Source organism: Sinohyriopsis cumingii, chromosome 17 (genome assembly GCF_028554795.1).
Source record: "Sinohyriopsis cumingii isolate HCF-2022 chromosome 17, ASM2855479v2, whole genome shotgun sequence".
Taxonomy (NCBI): Eukaryota; Metazoa; Mollusca; class Bivalvia; order Unionida; family Unionidae; genus Sinohyriopsis; species Sinohyriopsis cumingii.
The window spans coordinates 89681849-89699225 of NC_142977.1; the positions used below are offsets into that span (position 1 = coordinate 89681849).

At 33.3% G+C, this 17377-nt stretch overlaps 1 protein-coding gene across 3 annotated transcripts in view; it reads right to left on the reverse strand.

The window, feature by feature from the left end:
• The window catches only part of LOC149779392 (integrin alpha-PS2-like), a 305876-nt gene that overhangs the window by 176212 nt on the left and 112287 nt on the right, over positions 1–17377 (reverse strand). For all 3 annotated transcript variants that reach the window (XR_016415642.1, XM_089940054.1, XM_089940053.1), the window contains exons 6-8: positions 10583–10631; positions 7423–7512; positions 2683–2727 (exon numbers count right to left, since the gene is read on the reverse strand). Coding sequence is in view for 2 of the 3 variants with exons in the window: in XM_089940054.1 (XP_089796180.1) it covers positions 2683–2727; positions 7423–7512; positions 10583–10631 (184 nt within the window). In the remaining variant the exon portion in view is untranslated. The remainder of the gene's footprint in view (positions 1–2682; positions 2728–7422; positions 7513–10582; positions 10632–17377) is intronic.

Genomic DNA, 17377 nt, shown 5'->3' on the forward strand with positions numbered 1-17377 from the left:
CAGCATGTTTTTATGTTTTCTAATTTCATGGTGTTTGTTTTTTGTAATCATATCATTATATATGCTTTTTATGTTATAGGTGTTGTCTAATGTTGTAAAGCGCTTAGAGCTTCTAAAGATTAGGCGCTATACAAAGTACTCATTAGTATTATTATTATTATCAGGATGGTCAGTCCTTCACTAACATCACTGATGGACAAGCAGACCTTGCAGTATCAGGCTAACAAAAGTATTGTTGTAGCAACATCAACATCACTGTGATATACTTTGATCTGTCTACCATCGATGTTATATGAAGCACTATTATATAAAGCTACAATACCATTATTAACAAATCCACATTTGTCATTTGCTGCATATGCAGTATTGTCATTTTTCACAAGTTTACCTTGAACTTCAATGAATGCCTCATCAGGCTGGAATACCTGAATGTGTCCTGAACTTATAGTTTGATTCATCCACATTGGTTTGGTTCTCGTGCTTCATAGAAATAGTACTGATAATCACACACAGACTGGAGCGTTCATGTCCAATGTGGCATCAGACACATGCTTGGACATTTTTATTATATTCCCTGTTGTCTAAAATGATGTGCCTTCCCTGTTGTCTAAAATGATGTGCCAACAAATGATTAATGATGGATCAGCAACGATGATGGGCCATGCCACTCCTTGCTATTAGATTTGCAGTTATATTCTAGGATTCTTCACCTGCTAATTCTTTCAGTCATTCATTTGCAGCTTGACTTATTATTTTACTGATACTTGCTGGCATCACTTCAGTGCTGGCAAATTTTACTGGCTACAGTTTTCATCATATTGCTTATGTGAGTAGATCTCAGATTGCTGAGAGTGCTTTACCAGCAACATCACCAATGGGGACAAAAGCCTTGTCCTGAACAACATCAATGGCTTTGATTCCTAACTGCTTTGTAATTGGGGTCACCTTTGGGGATACCATTCTGAATAGACCTTGAACAACATTGCTAAGGCCATCTCCGTAGATAACTTTATATGTTAGAAATCATGAATATATCACCATCACCATCACAGGTCCACGTTGAGCAATGTGTATGATCATTTTATTTTGTTAACACTGATCTAATTGCATACCTTACTGCTGTAGTAATCATCAGTAATTTCATTGATAAGTGCGTGATAAACATTGATGTCTATGACACCACCTGTAAACAATCACTAACAAATCACAGCTGCTTCACTGATGATTTTGGGAGAATTATTGCTAGCTTGTCTTCCACCAATCAGAATTTCTAGTCAATCAACATCAGTGAGAACATTATTGGGACAAAGTTTTATCATGTACAGTGCTAAGGCCACTTCCTCAAGTGGCAAGACTACATCCAGTTGTTTTGTCATGGAGTACCTTTGATGCAGTGTCTGCTTTTTCCTTCTTTTAGATCTAGTTCTTAAGCCTGATTTTCTCCTTATTTCAAGCTGATGCTTCATTTCTTCTTGTCTTTGTTCCCTTCCTTGTCTTGCTTGTGCAGCACCAGAAACAATGCAATCCACATATTTATGCCAAACGGCACAATTTTTTAGACATTTAACATGTTTAGATTTTACATATTTTTCTTTTTCATCCCACCCAAATGCAGCAATTTCAAGTATTTGGTACCTTCCTTGGTGGCTGCAATACCTTCCTTGTAAATTTATTTATCATATCAATTCTAACTTTTGGTGACTTATCTCTTGTTTCTGGTTCAGTTTCTGGTGTAATATGATCCTTTATATGACTGAACTCAACACAAGCTTGGCCAAAACCTTCTAATAATTTTGGTTGAGTACCAGTTATCTCTTAAACAACCTTTTTAGTAGCTTTGATTCTTTCTGCTATTTTCCCAGTTGCTTTAGCGGCTTGTTCCAGCAATGAAATAAGACCTTTAGTAGTCTCTGTGACCAGTTTAAACAATTCTGCAGCACCTTCTGCAAATTCTACTTGAACTTGCCTGATGTTGTTGTAGTTGCTGTTTGACAGAATCACAGATATTTCTTAACCGACTCAAGTTGTTGTTGAGCTAGCTTAGATGTATGAACTTCTGTAGTTAACGCAAAATAACTCATTGTTATTGACATAACAATTTAAGTATATCACTTATCACCACCATGATTTTTCTTTATCTTACCACAGTGAGAAGGGTTGGTTTTTAAAATCATCAAAATGTCATTTTTCCCCCAATTTTTTGGGTCACATTTTTCGCCAGCACTTTCCTGAAGCATTATTTTTACAAAACCTACATTGAAATCTTCTGCTCCCTCACTACAGTCCCCCTCCTGCTTTGTATGGTCAGCTTTGTTGTAAGCCTTATTTTGCACAAATATTTTTGTCTATTCAGCTTCCATCCTCAACCTCCCTGACCTTGTATGGTTAATTTTTGTTATAAGCCTTATTTTCATGAAATAAGGTCTTGAATGTTTGGTCTGCTGCTACAGTTCTGCAGGTTCCATAAACTTTAATATAATCACATGAACAAGAGAAGTAGGTTACTATAACCTAATTTTCATGGATATGAATAATGACTGCATAGGCAGTTTGAAAAGTGTCAGAAAATTTAAGTTAAATACAAAAATGAACGCCACGTCAATGTGACCTACAATAATAATGATGCTGTTGGATCTTTGAAACATATTCTCTGCAGTCAAGACAAAACTTTATATAAATTACCATCAATTTCATCCTCATCAAATCTTCCAACTGCACTGGAATATCCTGTAAAAGATAAAGATAAACAGCATAAAAGTACAGTATTAACCACTTTACTAGCATGCCATTACAAAATTGTTTCCTTCCTATTTAAATGTGTAGGAGTTAAATATGAGGAAAAGAAAAATGAATACGATGTGAAACATATATTGCTTTAATTAATGAGGTTTGCACTGCACATGACATCTTACCTTTATTGGCCTCCACTTAAATGCCTTCCTCTTGCTTTCTATTTATCAATTTCCTTTCTGGTGCCAAGTATGTGTAGATATATTTTACAGTAGGACTGTGAACATTTTCCAAGTTATGAACCAGAGACAAGTTGAATGGTGGTAGTGACAAACACTGGACCCAATGCCAGTTGTATAAACAACTTGGCCTTGACATGCTGAGAAAGTGTATATATAGTGATTATTGGGTTTCTATGGTTTCCAGATTGTGATCTCAGGGGTTAAGGACAGACTTATGATGTTTGCTTAAACGACCTGTAATTTAAAGTGTGGGTAGGAACAGTTTCTAAGTTATGACACAGGGTAACTCCCCAGGGGTCAGGGAGAGAAAAAGGGTATATGATTACAAGGTGGGAATCTCAATGGTTTCCCCATAATGACCCTTGGACTGCAATCCTTGGGATAAATATAGACAAAATGTCATGATCCAGGGGTAATGTTGATTTAAGCACAGGTTAACTGTCTACTTATGTGATATTCCAAAGATAAACACAAGCATCACAGCAAATATGCAATGAATTGTATAAAAATATGTTGAAATTAAGGGGCAGTCTCCCTCAATTTGGATGGAAATTACTTTAGTGAAAATAAAAGTCCCCCACTCCCTAAACAATAAGTGTGGCAACTTTCATCAACTTCCCTACCACTAGTATCAAACTGATAGGCTTGCCAAAAACTTGAATTTGCTACATGACTATGACTCACATTCCTGACCAATTAAGGTCAGATAAACAAGTACAATGAAACCTGCCTTAGAACAACTCCATATAAAGGACACCTGATTACAAAAGACAACATTTAAAAACTCTTCTCTGAAATGTACCTACATATCTCACCTATATATAGAAAACTATGTGCACCTTATGTGTCATTTATAGTCAGGTGTCAATGTACACTCAAACCTCTATATAAGAAACATTCAGAAATCAGTACAAAAAAGAATTTAAAAAAAAGAATAACAGTCTTTCTAAACAAGCAATTTTTCTGTGAGGATGACTGTAGTTTTATGTACAAGGAACTATTATGCTTAACCTTTATTTAGTGATGGTAAGCATATTAAAGTGGTCCCTGTGGTAGATTTGACTGTATTGTCTGATGACAGGAATCAAACTGTAGAGAGATCAAATGTTGGTATGGGTTCTGTTGAATACTATGTTTAACATTCTGAGCTTGCATACACACTTTAGCAAGCTAATCCTGACCATTCTACCATCATCAGCATTGCTATGTCTTGTATTTTTTCCTCCCAAAAATAGGTACACAATAATTCATACTGAAAACCAGATAGTACATAGAATAACTGTAGCGATAAATGAGATCTTACTGACAGTAGAAGATACCGTCTTAAAAGTTGTCTACCACACATGCAATTTTATAGCTAAAATCTACTGCTTTCAAAAACTAAAACCTTCAGGCTGTAAGAGTGTAAGAGCTATAGTTAAGATCTAAGATGTAAGCAACAGTTATGGCAGACAGAATGTAAACCCAGTTATTCAGTATAGTGTAGAACAGAAAAAGTGCAGAGCTGTGCTTAAAATTACCTCTGAGCCTGGAAAAAAACACCCTATGCTACTAAAAAACACCTATGTTATTAAAAACACCCATTTGGTTGCACTTACACTGCTTGTTATTTATTCCTAAGCAATTTGACCTTACTGTTTCAAGTTAAGTTAATTACGTTTCTTGATACAGCTAAGAGTGAATAGATTTATTTTTGTTTTGACATTAATCACATTCAAAAATGTTGAAAAAGTTAACTGATATTATTCCTTCACTATAACCCCTTCCCCAGTACACCAAAGCCTCCCTTATAACACAAGTTTGGTCAAGGATTTCATTAAACTGGTAGCATTTTATTCCATTACTATAATCCCCTCACCCAGAATAACATTGCCCCATCTTCAAATAAAGGTATGGTCATCATTTTCCCCTCCCTATAACCCACTACCTTATTAAATATTAGATAGCACTGATAATTTGCTTTGTTTTCTAATTAATGAGTAATTTCCAGACCAATCTAATTCATATTCCTCATTTTCTAAGCACAATAATATTCACAAAAACAAACCTGATTATTTATACATATATGTTTACCTGGGAAGCAATGGATAAATATAAATATGTGTATGGAGGAATTATTTATAATAATATATTACAATTCTATGGTCTTAAACTAAGTGATAGAAAAGAGAAAAACCAACAAGTTTTGCAAAATTCAACAAATAATTTATTTCTCTTAAATAGAAAGTAAAAATTTTAAAAAAACTTAAAAGTAATGTGAATTAAAATGCAAATAGTCCAAAAGGTTTTATCACCAGTCCTACTGAATAAATATCCAAATAAGATCCAACACTGAAGGTGCTGATGTGCAAATAGTCTTGAATGTACTAATGTAACAATTACCTGAAGAGTGTTGATGTGTAAACAGTCTTTCACAATAATATAATACAAAATATCTTTGTTTGAATTCACTATAATTCCAAATTAATGGCTCTGTCAAAGAAGATTATTGAGCACTTTGTAATTCCAGAAAATAATACATTGAATGAATAATTCTAGCCAAAATGAAAGACTGAATACAATAATAAGACTGATATCCGCTTCAGTTGTTATTGCAGGAATGAGTAATTTCTCAGGTAAACAAGAGTACATGTATAAAGCCCTCTATATGACCTATTAGCATTTTCTTACAAAAACTATTACTTAATAGAAATTTCCTACTAGAAGATTTTGTTACTAAAATTATAATAAATAACATGGGAAACATAATGTCCTTGACTCAGACTGTGATTTTGGAGAAGGTCAAGTATGAAATACAATTATCAATAGTATATAATGAACTAAAACAAGCTAACAAACACTGCAAAGTATATATACATTACAAATAATAATAATAATAATAATAATAATAATAATCCTTTAAATAGGAGAATTTATGTGTGATGGAGTGCTTTTTAATAATAATATAGATTCAATCTAAGAAACACACAAACACACACACATACTTTCCTGTCGATTTCAGCACTCGAATTGATGCATCCATAATGGGCTATTGCTCGCTGGAAATGGGGATTGTAAATCTGTACACATAGTTTCTGATTTTAATGTAACAAAGAGCTCTTCAAGGGAGCCTATTTTCAAGGTCAGTAACAGAAGTTATCAAACAGACCTGTAACATAATATATGTTCAGCCTTATGGCAGGCATATAAAAAGTGTTACATTCAGACTGATATGTGGCTTCCTTCCATTTACATTAACTCTTAAATCCTGGATAGAGGGACTACTTGGGGATATTTTGCATTAAATTCAAACATTTAAGTCCAATGACTGGGTGGATGGACTATTGGTGCTATTTTGGAAATGTTTTGCACTGAATTTCAAGCAAATCTTGTGTATTCTTTATACCAGACTGATGAGGGTCATTACTGCAAATACCTCCAAGGAATAAAATGTTCTACATCAGGTTTTGAATGGCCCTCCTCTCTACTGTATATCAAAACATTTAACATTAAATCTAAACACTGTTGGTGCTAATGGGATAGGAAGTAATACATGTACATACTGTTTCACCATCAGCTAAACACTGCTGAGGCAACATGAAATTACAAAAATATGGACTGAGTAAGAAACTTTCTTATTAAAAACTTTAGAAGCAGGATTCCTGTCCAATGAAAAACTGAAATTGGGGTTTATCTTACATTTATATTTTTCTCATCACACAAATTTAGAAGCAGGAAATCCTGATGAACAACAAATAAGTTGGTGTAACCTGAATACATTCATTGGTTACATTATAAATACCTTTTATTACATTGTTCCCATTCAAGACATCATATTAAAACACTTGTTGGATACAGTCTGATTAATGGAACTGGAATTTTACTAAATTTATACATGATTTAAGGCTTATACAATGAACAGTCAATAACTGCCACATGGACATTTTCAAGATCATTTACACCTCTCATGCCAATGATGCAGAAAAGTTATACCTACACTACTGTTTCATGGAACTCTGTATCTCACCTGTCAGCAGCATAATGATTCTATTTATACAGGAGAGACTAGAAATTCAAGCTTACCTTGACACACACTTTAGACAAGTGGTATTTGTGTTACATACTGTAGTTTCTGCTTATTATGACTTATATAATAAAATATGTGACTTTCAACAGAGCATCTCAATATAAATGAAATTATAATGCCATCATTGATGATACACACAATGTTATACTTATATCTTACCATTCACAGACAGGACAATAATGTTTTTATACAAATATTATAATGTATTCAGTAATTTCATTAATGATCATTTAAGTTTTCATGATTTGCTCATTAGACATTTACACATTTTGTGATTAAATATCTATACAGCATGTATGCAACTTTTGTACATCAAACATTTTTGCTGAATTTTAGCAAAACTGTGTATTCCTCCGGATTTGTATCTAGGACTCAAATGCTTACCCATGTAAGTGTCATCATCGGAGGCAGGGCCTTCCTTTGTATCTGTGAATGATCCGAGGCCTTCTTCAAAGTTATAGTTAAACAGTTGACCTGAAATTTACAACACACACACATAGGTCAGTTTTTCCTGATGTAATGTTGTTAGTTTTATCCAAAACAGATAACCACCTTAATCCTTAAGGCACTGGATGACTCATTCTTACTTCTTGTTTGTCACGTTTATTATATATATATATATATATATATATATATATATATATATATATATATATAACAATAGCCAGATTGCAACATGTATATGCTAGACCCTGAGGCTAATTATTCGCTTCATAAATGTTGCGAATGTAAACCGACATAGAAAAGATGGGGGAGGGGGGAAGCCAGTTGTATATAACATGGCCAGAGGAACTTGTTACTGGCGCCTTATTCTGCTGAGTGCGATTCACAGGTAGGTGGCATGAAATGCCGGTGTTGGCTCAAAGGAATATCAAGTGGGGGTCGTAAATCCATCCTTGACAGACTGTCGGGGAGGGGGCAATGTCTGCTAATTATGGGGACCATGGGTGAATCGACATCCACTTGGAATTGAGCAAGGCATGGCCACCAATGGAATTGCAAGTTTAAATCTAGTGTCTTGAAACTAAACGTCAGTAGTCGCTAAACCATCCTGTGCGAATTACATAAGGAAGTTCTAAGCTACTCTGACGTCATTTGAAATTGGCAGGAAACATTGTTATTCTGGGAATTACAAAGGAGCTTCGGAAAGGTCAGTGACTTATTTGCTCGATTGTCGCAATCTATTACGGCAAGGTAATTGTACTTTAATTATGTGTAGTATGTATACTTCATTACTAGAATTGTTAGTACGTAGAATTACCATTTGTAGGGTTTGATTCATTTGTAGTGTTTTACATGTACATTTTGAGATATGAGTAATGTTTATGTAAAGAATTAATATTGTAATTCGCTATTTGGTTAATTCATAGTAACCTTGTGCATTTATTCATGTGATGTTCTAGATTTGCAAATGTTGAATTGAATTATAACTTTGTATAATGGGTGCAGTGTGCAACATTAGTTAATCTGAGTATTTGACTATTTGTGAATACTTTGTAGGAGTATAATGTGTAAGGATATAACAGCACATGGATATGTGGATATCTGTGTACACTTTGTAGAAGTGTAATGTACAGAAATGCATCTGATTATGTGCTATTGTTCTGTATAATAAGCCTGAGAATCTATATATACCAAATTGATGAAATCTATTGATATATGAATGATAAGCAGTTGATACCATGTGTACCATACCAGAAAGTATGGGTATTTTGATTTGCACGAATGCATGACCAAAGAAGGTAATGGCTTATCTGATGATAGATTGTTGTTTAGTGTGAGGCTAGATAGTAGAGGAATATATTAATGTCCTTGTATGTGTTCAGACAGGAAGCATTTAGGGACCGGAGGAGCTGTAGGAGACAGAGAAGGGAAATACCCTGGTACAGTTGGTTCTGAGTCTCTGGGAGACAAGAAAAGGAGAGAACGGAAGTGGAGGAAGTGGAAGGTTGAAGGATGTGGTTGTTGGACTGAAGGGGTACTGGGTAGCAGTCAAGAAATACTACAGATGAGTAGAAACACAGGACAGGTGGAAAATCTATCACACTAAGTCAGATGATGAAATAGGCTGTCACTTGGTCAAGTGAAAGACGAGTGATAGGGTTTTGAATATTGAATTTCAGTTGAGGAAGGATTATCTGTAATTGAATGGCATTAAATTTGTTGTTTATTTGAATTTCACCTTTTGTGTATTCAGTAATTTAACTGTCAGTATCACTGACTGGGGGCTCGGAGATTTGCATCTCTATCACGACTTCAGTTTCTAACAAAAACGAGCCAGGGTGGGTCTTCTGTAATAATTAAAGAGAATACTGGGAGCACCCCACCCCAACCTAAGGTAGTCTACAAGGTAGTCTACAAGACCCCTTTACATATATATATATATATATATATATATATATATATATATATATATATATATATATATATATATATATATATAAGTTATCATATATTCTTAACAACATATTAAGATCATACATTTGATGACTACCATAATATCAGTTTTCACCTAAGCCGAAAAAAGCAAATAAAAACAACCTAAAATATGTTTAATACATGCTGCTGGCAGGCTTCCTTACAATATCTGTATCTGCTTTCAGTCTTATATGGAATCAAAGAACATTTACATTACACTGGAACTATTAGTTTTTAATGGTTTGGTAAAACAAGGCTTAAGGTTCACTTTGTATTATAAATATTGAATAAAATATATAGAAAAAGAGTAAACGTTCAAATTAAAATCATATCCAGTCAAAATAAAGATTTTTAAAGGTAAAAAATTTAAATGTTTCAAGAAGATCTGTAAAACTCCAACATCTCTTCAAATGGCTCTCTATTCTAAGTTTATGTGTTACACTAACCTGTAATAAATACTCCAACATCCCTCCAAATCGCTCTCTATTCTAAGTTTATGTGTTACACTAATCTGTAATAAATACCAAGAGTCCCTTTCTCTATTCTAAGTTTATGTGTTACACTAATCTGTAATAAATACCAAGAGTCCCTTGAAGGGACTGACCCTTCACTAACTCAAAAGAATTTTCTGGAATCATGATAAGACCATTTTCTTTAGACTATTTAACTGATGAGTGCTGATGCCATCTATGATGATAGCAAGATTTTCAAATTGACGACTGTCGTGGTACTATATTCATTTATGACCAACTAGACATCATCATAATTCTTTTGGCAAAAACTTCATGTCCATCCATTAAGGAGCAGTGATATGAAGATTTTCAAGAAAGCCATCATGGCAGCCTTACTGATCCACGATTGGTACTACTGTCATTTAGAATCAATTAGATATCAAAATAAGTCTTTTGGTGAAAACCCCATTTCAATACGGCCATCCGCTGGAAGATGTAGTCATATCAAGATCTCAACATGGCCATTATGATATAGTAAAGCTTTATGGCATTATCCTGCAAATAGTTTCTGAGGTGTAGTAATAACAAACTTGTCCTAACAGATAATGGTCAACAGGCAATCCCATAAGCTCTTCTGGTCTATGACTAGTGGAGGTAAAAAGAAGCATGCTTACCTTGCCAATACCAGCTACCAACTGCTCCTATCAAGAGTTGCTTCCCTTGCTAAAAGGTAACGAAGGTTAACATGGACATGAGAGTAAGGATATGAAGGACATTACAATTGTTTTGGGTATTTGCATTTCATAAATGAATGTAATCTCTGGATTATTCAATTGCTTTGATTGGTGTCATTTATAGCTTTATCAGTTTTACAACTACCAAATAGAACACATGTGATGCAATTATTTGAACTGAAATAAAGAAATATACTTTGTCTTGTTGCTAAAGGTACTGACTCTTTATGTGCAAAGGATGCAAAAGAACTGAACTACAATTTTCCAAAGGATGCAAAAGGACCCAACTCACTGCAATTTTCTTGCACTGGGCCTTAAATAGAAGAACTTGCAGTGGAAAACCAAAGTAAGAAAAAGATGGGTATTCAGGAGCCATGACTGCATTCAATGATGATGTTAAATACTTGAGATCAAACTGAAGAACTCACCAATACAAGCAACATCCCATGTAAAGATAGAAAGAGACTGACAAGAGCCATAACTTGGTACAAAATGGTATGGAATAGATAAAATCCATAAAAGGCACATCTAGGTCTAAGACACACAGTTTCGAAACAGATTTCATCAGAATACATTGAATTGTTCTTGAACTTTGCTAATTGCCATAAATATACAAGTGAAATTATTTGTTAAGCACCATAACTTGAATAGACATGACTTAAACCATAAATTGCAAATGCAAGTCTATGATGCAAATTATCCATACCAAATTGGATAAGAATATATTGAATGGTTCTTGTGTGAGGCTGTTTACAGGCAACATCCCACATGAAGTTATTTGCAAAGGGGCACAACTCTATCCAGATTGGAGTTAATTAGATAACATCCATAAAAATATGCTTGCTGCTTACAAGGATCTGCTGTAATGGAGATTAAAAGTTGATGGCAATAATTCTGTCAAAATTGGACCTGACAAGAGAGGTATATTGACGAGTGACAGGTAATTCACCTACCAGATGGGATCCAAATATGTGCAAGAACTGCAGAGTTTTGATGGTTACAAGAAGTGTAAATAAATGGACAGATGAATTGAAGAATGATGGACAGATGAATTGAAAAACTTATGGACAGATAGAAAAAAATGATTGCCATAGGTCTGCCATATTTCAATGTGGGGACCTAACAATAAAATTTGGCATCTAAAACATTCTAATTATTTCATCAATGCAAGATATTAACTTTTTTAACAGTCCACATTTATTTAAAAAAAATAACTAATCAATAAAAGTCGAAGATAACTAATTTTGTTATACAGACGTGACTCATTTACACTGGTTAAATTATAAATACACAAAAGATTAGTGGCGCAAACTAATAAAGTTAAAACATAACCTAAAAACATTACCTATTCTACAAAGCTTTCTAAAATTCACAAAACTGCCAACAGTCTGAGAATAAAATTTCATGCTTTCTGAAGCTAATGTGCAGAAATGTTTGTGCTTGTTGAATCATACATTTTTAACATTTATATTGCAGACTGGATATATTCACTTATAAGTAGAGTCCAACTGCAAAAAAAACATAGACCCTTATCAGCCATCACAAATTCTGTTGACAGATCAGGGCCTATATTGTCTGTTCTACTGATCACCCAAAATATAATAATTCACCAACAGATCTTGGTCTGTGCAGTTTGCAATGAGATTTGACTTGTAAGTGAATATGTACAGTACTTTATTTGGGCAGTTATTCTCTACCAATCTGAACCCTATCTGAAGTAGCTGAACACTTAATTATAAACCCTTCTTAGACAATTACATAATTAGGGGGAAAAGACCCTTCTATGGTTACAATGACCATAAACATAAAATTAATATGTATGTTGGAAATTGTGTTAAAATATTCAATGAATCAATTATGATACTTTAATTACCTGAAACTTATTTATCACATAATATATTTAGTCATTAATATATTGGTGAGTGAAGGATGCTGTCATACATTTCTAAAGCCATTCCTCTTGGACATGCACTAAATGTACTTATATGCACACACAAAATCATACTAAGCCTGTCACACCAAGATTTAACAAAGACATGCAGCCATGGCATGAACATGGAAACACTTAATATATAATCTTTTCTGCCATTAAGAAAAGAATCTGGCAAAATATCTGCCGTAAATGTTCAGGATTTTTCAAAAACTACACTAATAGTGAGGCTTTATTTCTCTTGTAAAAAATTGGTCTTGCCTAAAGCTGATACAAACACTTTACATATATTCAGTAACACATATTTTCAGATATTCACATGGGAAAATAAAATTTGGTTGGTCTGCGGGGGTACGGGGGACTGAAATAAACACAAGAAGAAAACAATTTCCATAAAAACTTAAAAATAATTCCAAGTTCCAACTTGAAAATGTTAAACAATTCTTTATGTACAATAAAATTAAGATCTTTGAATTAGCAAAACCAAAATAAGTTACAAAGTCAAATTCTGGTAGATATATATATATATATATATATATATATATATATATATATATATATATATATATATATATATATATATATATATATATATATAAACACTTTTAAAATAACAAATAATCAAGAAATCAAATTTCAAGATTTTGGAATAAAAGGATGCTTATGGGGAGAAAATATGACATCGTTTACTTTACTGTCATTATGCAATATTTCCTTGTAATGTATTAAATGATATGAATATTCATTACCTATATAAAACATGAAATTAAATCTTCCAAAACTATTTCTGTATTTCTGACTTTACAGTGGATTGAAAACCTTTATTGTCTATATAAATAGTCTGTACATATTATTAATGGTGAAAATAACTAAAGAACACATTAAAACATTCTATCAATGAATATTCAAATTCTTTTAAACATGATTTAAAATCTTCAAAATTGAAATATTGTTTTGGACTGATAGCATAGTGGTGAAATAAGATGACATTAGAATGGATCTATCACATATTGTAACAGTCATATTTTGATATAAGTAATGGAAAATTTATTAAATCAAATATTTTAAAATATTTAGAGAAAGTATCTGATTACAGGTGGTAGAGTCAATAAGGGTCACTCAAAGGGACTGACTCACCAAAAAGAATTTCCAGGAATTAAAGATAAGACCATATCATTCTTTTAACTGATGAGTGGTGAAACTATGTTGGATATTCTTAAGCAATAAGAAGATTTTCAAATTAGCTGGTGTATTGGAATATTAGTTGCCAGAGTGGAACCATTTTTATTTAGAACCAACTAGACATCATAAAATGTCTTTAAGGAAAAAAAACATTGATATAAGCATACATTTAGAAGGAATAGTGGCAAGATTTCTAATTTGATGACCATATTGGTTGTGTGAGTGGCACTCTTCTGATTCAGGATCAACTAGATATTATAAGAAGTTTTCTAATGAAAACCCCAGGACTTTTTGTTCAGAAGGAATAGCAATAATACAATGGTCAAGATAATGGACATCAAATTAGCATCATTTTCATTTAGAATCAACCAGACATGACAAAACGTCTGGTGGAACTACATCATGGTATGATCTTCAGATCAACCGGACATGACAAAACTTATGGTGGAACTCCATCATGGTATGATCTTCAGATCAACCAGACATGACAAACCTTTTGGTGGAACTCCATCATGGTATGATTTTGAGATAAAAAAAACCATGGCATTAACAAAATTTGAAACATGGCTGCTGTGATGGTCATATTGGACGTCAGATTGGTGCCATTTTTATTTAGGAGCAACAAATCGCCATAACAGGATCTTGTCATAAAACTCTCATTCTGATATTACAATCCATCGAGGAGAAGTCTATGACCAGTAGAGCTAGAAATGCATTCTGCCATTTCAGTGAAAGTAAAAACAATTGATGATTGACTAACATTAAGGTTTGTAATATAATTTAAGATATTATTTTGAAAATAATCTTAAAAAATGAATATAAAAGAAGCATGTGAACATTACAATATCAACATTATATTAGCTTTCACTCATACTCAAAAGCACATCATGCATTATAATGTATGTAGCAGAATTATATTCCATATTAAATCTGATGCAATATATATATATATATATATATATATATATATATATATATATATATATATATATATACACACAGTATATATGACTACTGCAGAAAAAAGCTGAGAATGTCCAAACGATAAATAGGTTGAAGATGAAAAGCATCAAGGTCAAACATGATTGATAATAAAAAAAAATACAGAATCCACACTTCAACATCAGCACAGAAACCACCCCAAGAAACAACATCCACTGCTGTAAAACCATGGCAACTTGTATATTCTGATGCATCTTCAACAAATAAATAGAATATCATGGACACTAGAAATAAGTTTCATGCTTGTGATTTTAACTTTCAGCGAATCTATAAAAAATACATCCACATAAAGGACACCTGTATAAAATTAGCAACATTAATGAACCACTTTTCATTAGGACAAAAGAGACATCATTAGATATATTTTGGTAAAAGCCCCATGAAAATTTGACCATCCATACAGGAGGAGTGGCAATAACAAGGTTTTTAAGATGGATGTTGTAGTGGGGATATTAGAGTCATATCAGCACCATTTTCATTTACAGCCTTAAGAAGTGTTTTGCTAAAAATCCCATGCTAATATGACCATCCATCTATGAATAGTAATAGCTAGGCTTTCAAAATGGCTACCACAATGGCCATATCGGAGGTGAAACAGTCATAATTTTAATTTAAAATCAGCTAGCAACCATAAAAAGTATTTTGGTGAAAAAGCCTTATTGATAAGACTTTCAACTGAGGAGGTATAGCAATAACACAATTTTTAGGTCAGCTGCCATGGTGGACATATTGGATGTCATATCAGCACCATTTTCATTTATGTCCAACCAAGAAGTCTTTTGGGGGAAACCCGAGACTGACACTGCCATCCATCCATCTGGGTAGGGTTTCTTAATGGTTGCCATTGTGGCCATATTGGATGTCACATTGGCAACATTTTAATTTACAATCATCACAACATCATAAGAACTATTCTGATGAAAATCCCGTGTCAATATGACTTTCCATTTAGGAGTGCTAGTAATAGCAAGATTTTCAATAACACTGCTATGGCAGCCATACTGGATATCAGACTGGCACCAATTTCATTCTGGACGAACTAGACATTAGAGGAAGTCCTTCACTGAAAACCCCATGTTGATATGACCTTCCATTCAGGACGAAGCAACAACAAAATTGTAAAGATGTCTGAACAGCACTATTATCATTTAGAACTACATGTAACTAGATCTTGGGATAATTGTGTGTGTGTCAAGTTTCATAGTGATCCTCCAGGCAGTTTAGAAAAAGTAGTGATTACCTACTTATGCTAACTGATGGACAAATGACTGACATAAGACAACAGACAATCCCATAAGTTCTTCTCATCTATGCCCAGTAAAACTATATATAAAAAAGAACTTTACTGGGCAGGCTTCTGTAACACTGTAAGAACACAACCAAAGTGAACTATCTCACAAACTTTATATCATTTTAATTGTATCTGTTTTACTATATCCAATTAATAATTTGTTCCAAAGATAATGGAGTAAATTACACGCAGAATCTACTCATAGCCAAAATCTTGTTATAAACCCATTTATCAAGTTTTATATAAATTGGATGATAAGTATAGTATCTAGACAGGTTAAAACTTCGGTTTTGCAATAATATGCACTGTTCCTGCTTATTATAGAACCTATCTATAATGATATTAATACAAGCATAAGGTAGACCAAGCTCCAGTTGGAATTTGGTCTCTAGAGTGGCTAGAAGTTAAGCCAATCAGATACATGGTTACTCATCAATATGCACACATTTTGCTTCCAAAACAAACTGATCCAACATCTTGATGGTACAAGAATATTTAGCAAATTTGATAAATATCGAATCAGAAAAAAACTTCGCTAGGTTGTTGACAAGTTCAGCCAATCAGATGCAAAATCACATAAAAAATATATATTAATGTCACTCATAATCACATTCAGGTAATATTTTTGGCAAGTTTGATTAAAGCTGGGTCATAAATACACTCTCTCAAGTGGTAAGAAGCTCAGTCAGTCATATGCAGAATCACCTCATTGTTATTAGTAAAGCTTCCTAATACATGTACTTAAAAATATTATATATTCTGATGACATAAGTCGACTTGGGTCAGAATTATGCCTCTCAAGTGGTATAAAGCTCAGTCAGTCATATGCAGAATCACCTCATAATATACATGGCTCTTCCTCATTAATGAAAATTATCCAACATCTTGATGATTCCAAGTTTGGTCAAAATATGTTCAAACATGTGGCTTCATGAGTGGTAATATACTCAACCAATCAGATGCAAGATTACATCTTTAAAATCCATGCATTTCACTCATTATTTTTGAACCCATCCAAGATCCTAAGAACATATGGGCTCCATAGAGTAAACACTGTCAGCCAATCAAACACACACTCATCTTCTACAAGTGTGTGAATCATTAACGAACTATACAAGATGTTGATGATAAAAGCAATTTTAACTTTTATCAAGATTAGATCAGAAATATGACCTCCAGAGTGCTAACAAGGTCAGCAAGTCTGATGCAAGATCAGCTCATTAATATGCACAGATCTTGCTCATTATCTAGCAAAGGCTAAGATGTTGATAATTTAAACCCATATTCCAAGTCTGACTGAACTCAGATCAGAAACATGGACCCCAGAGTA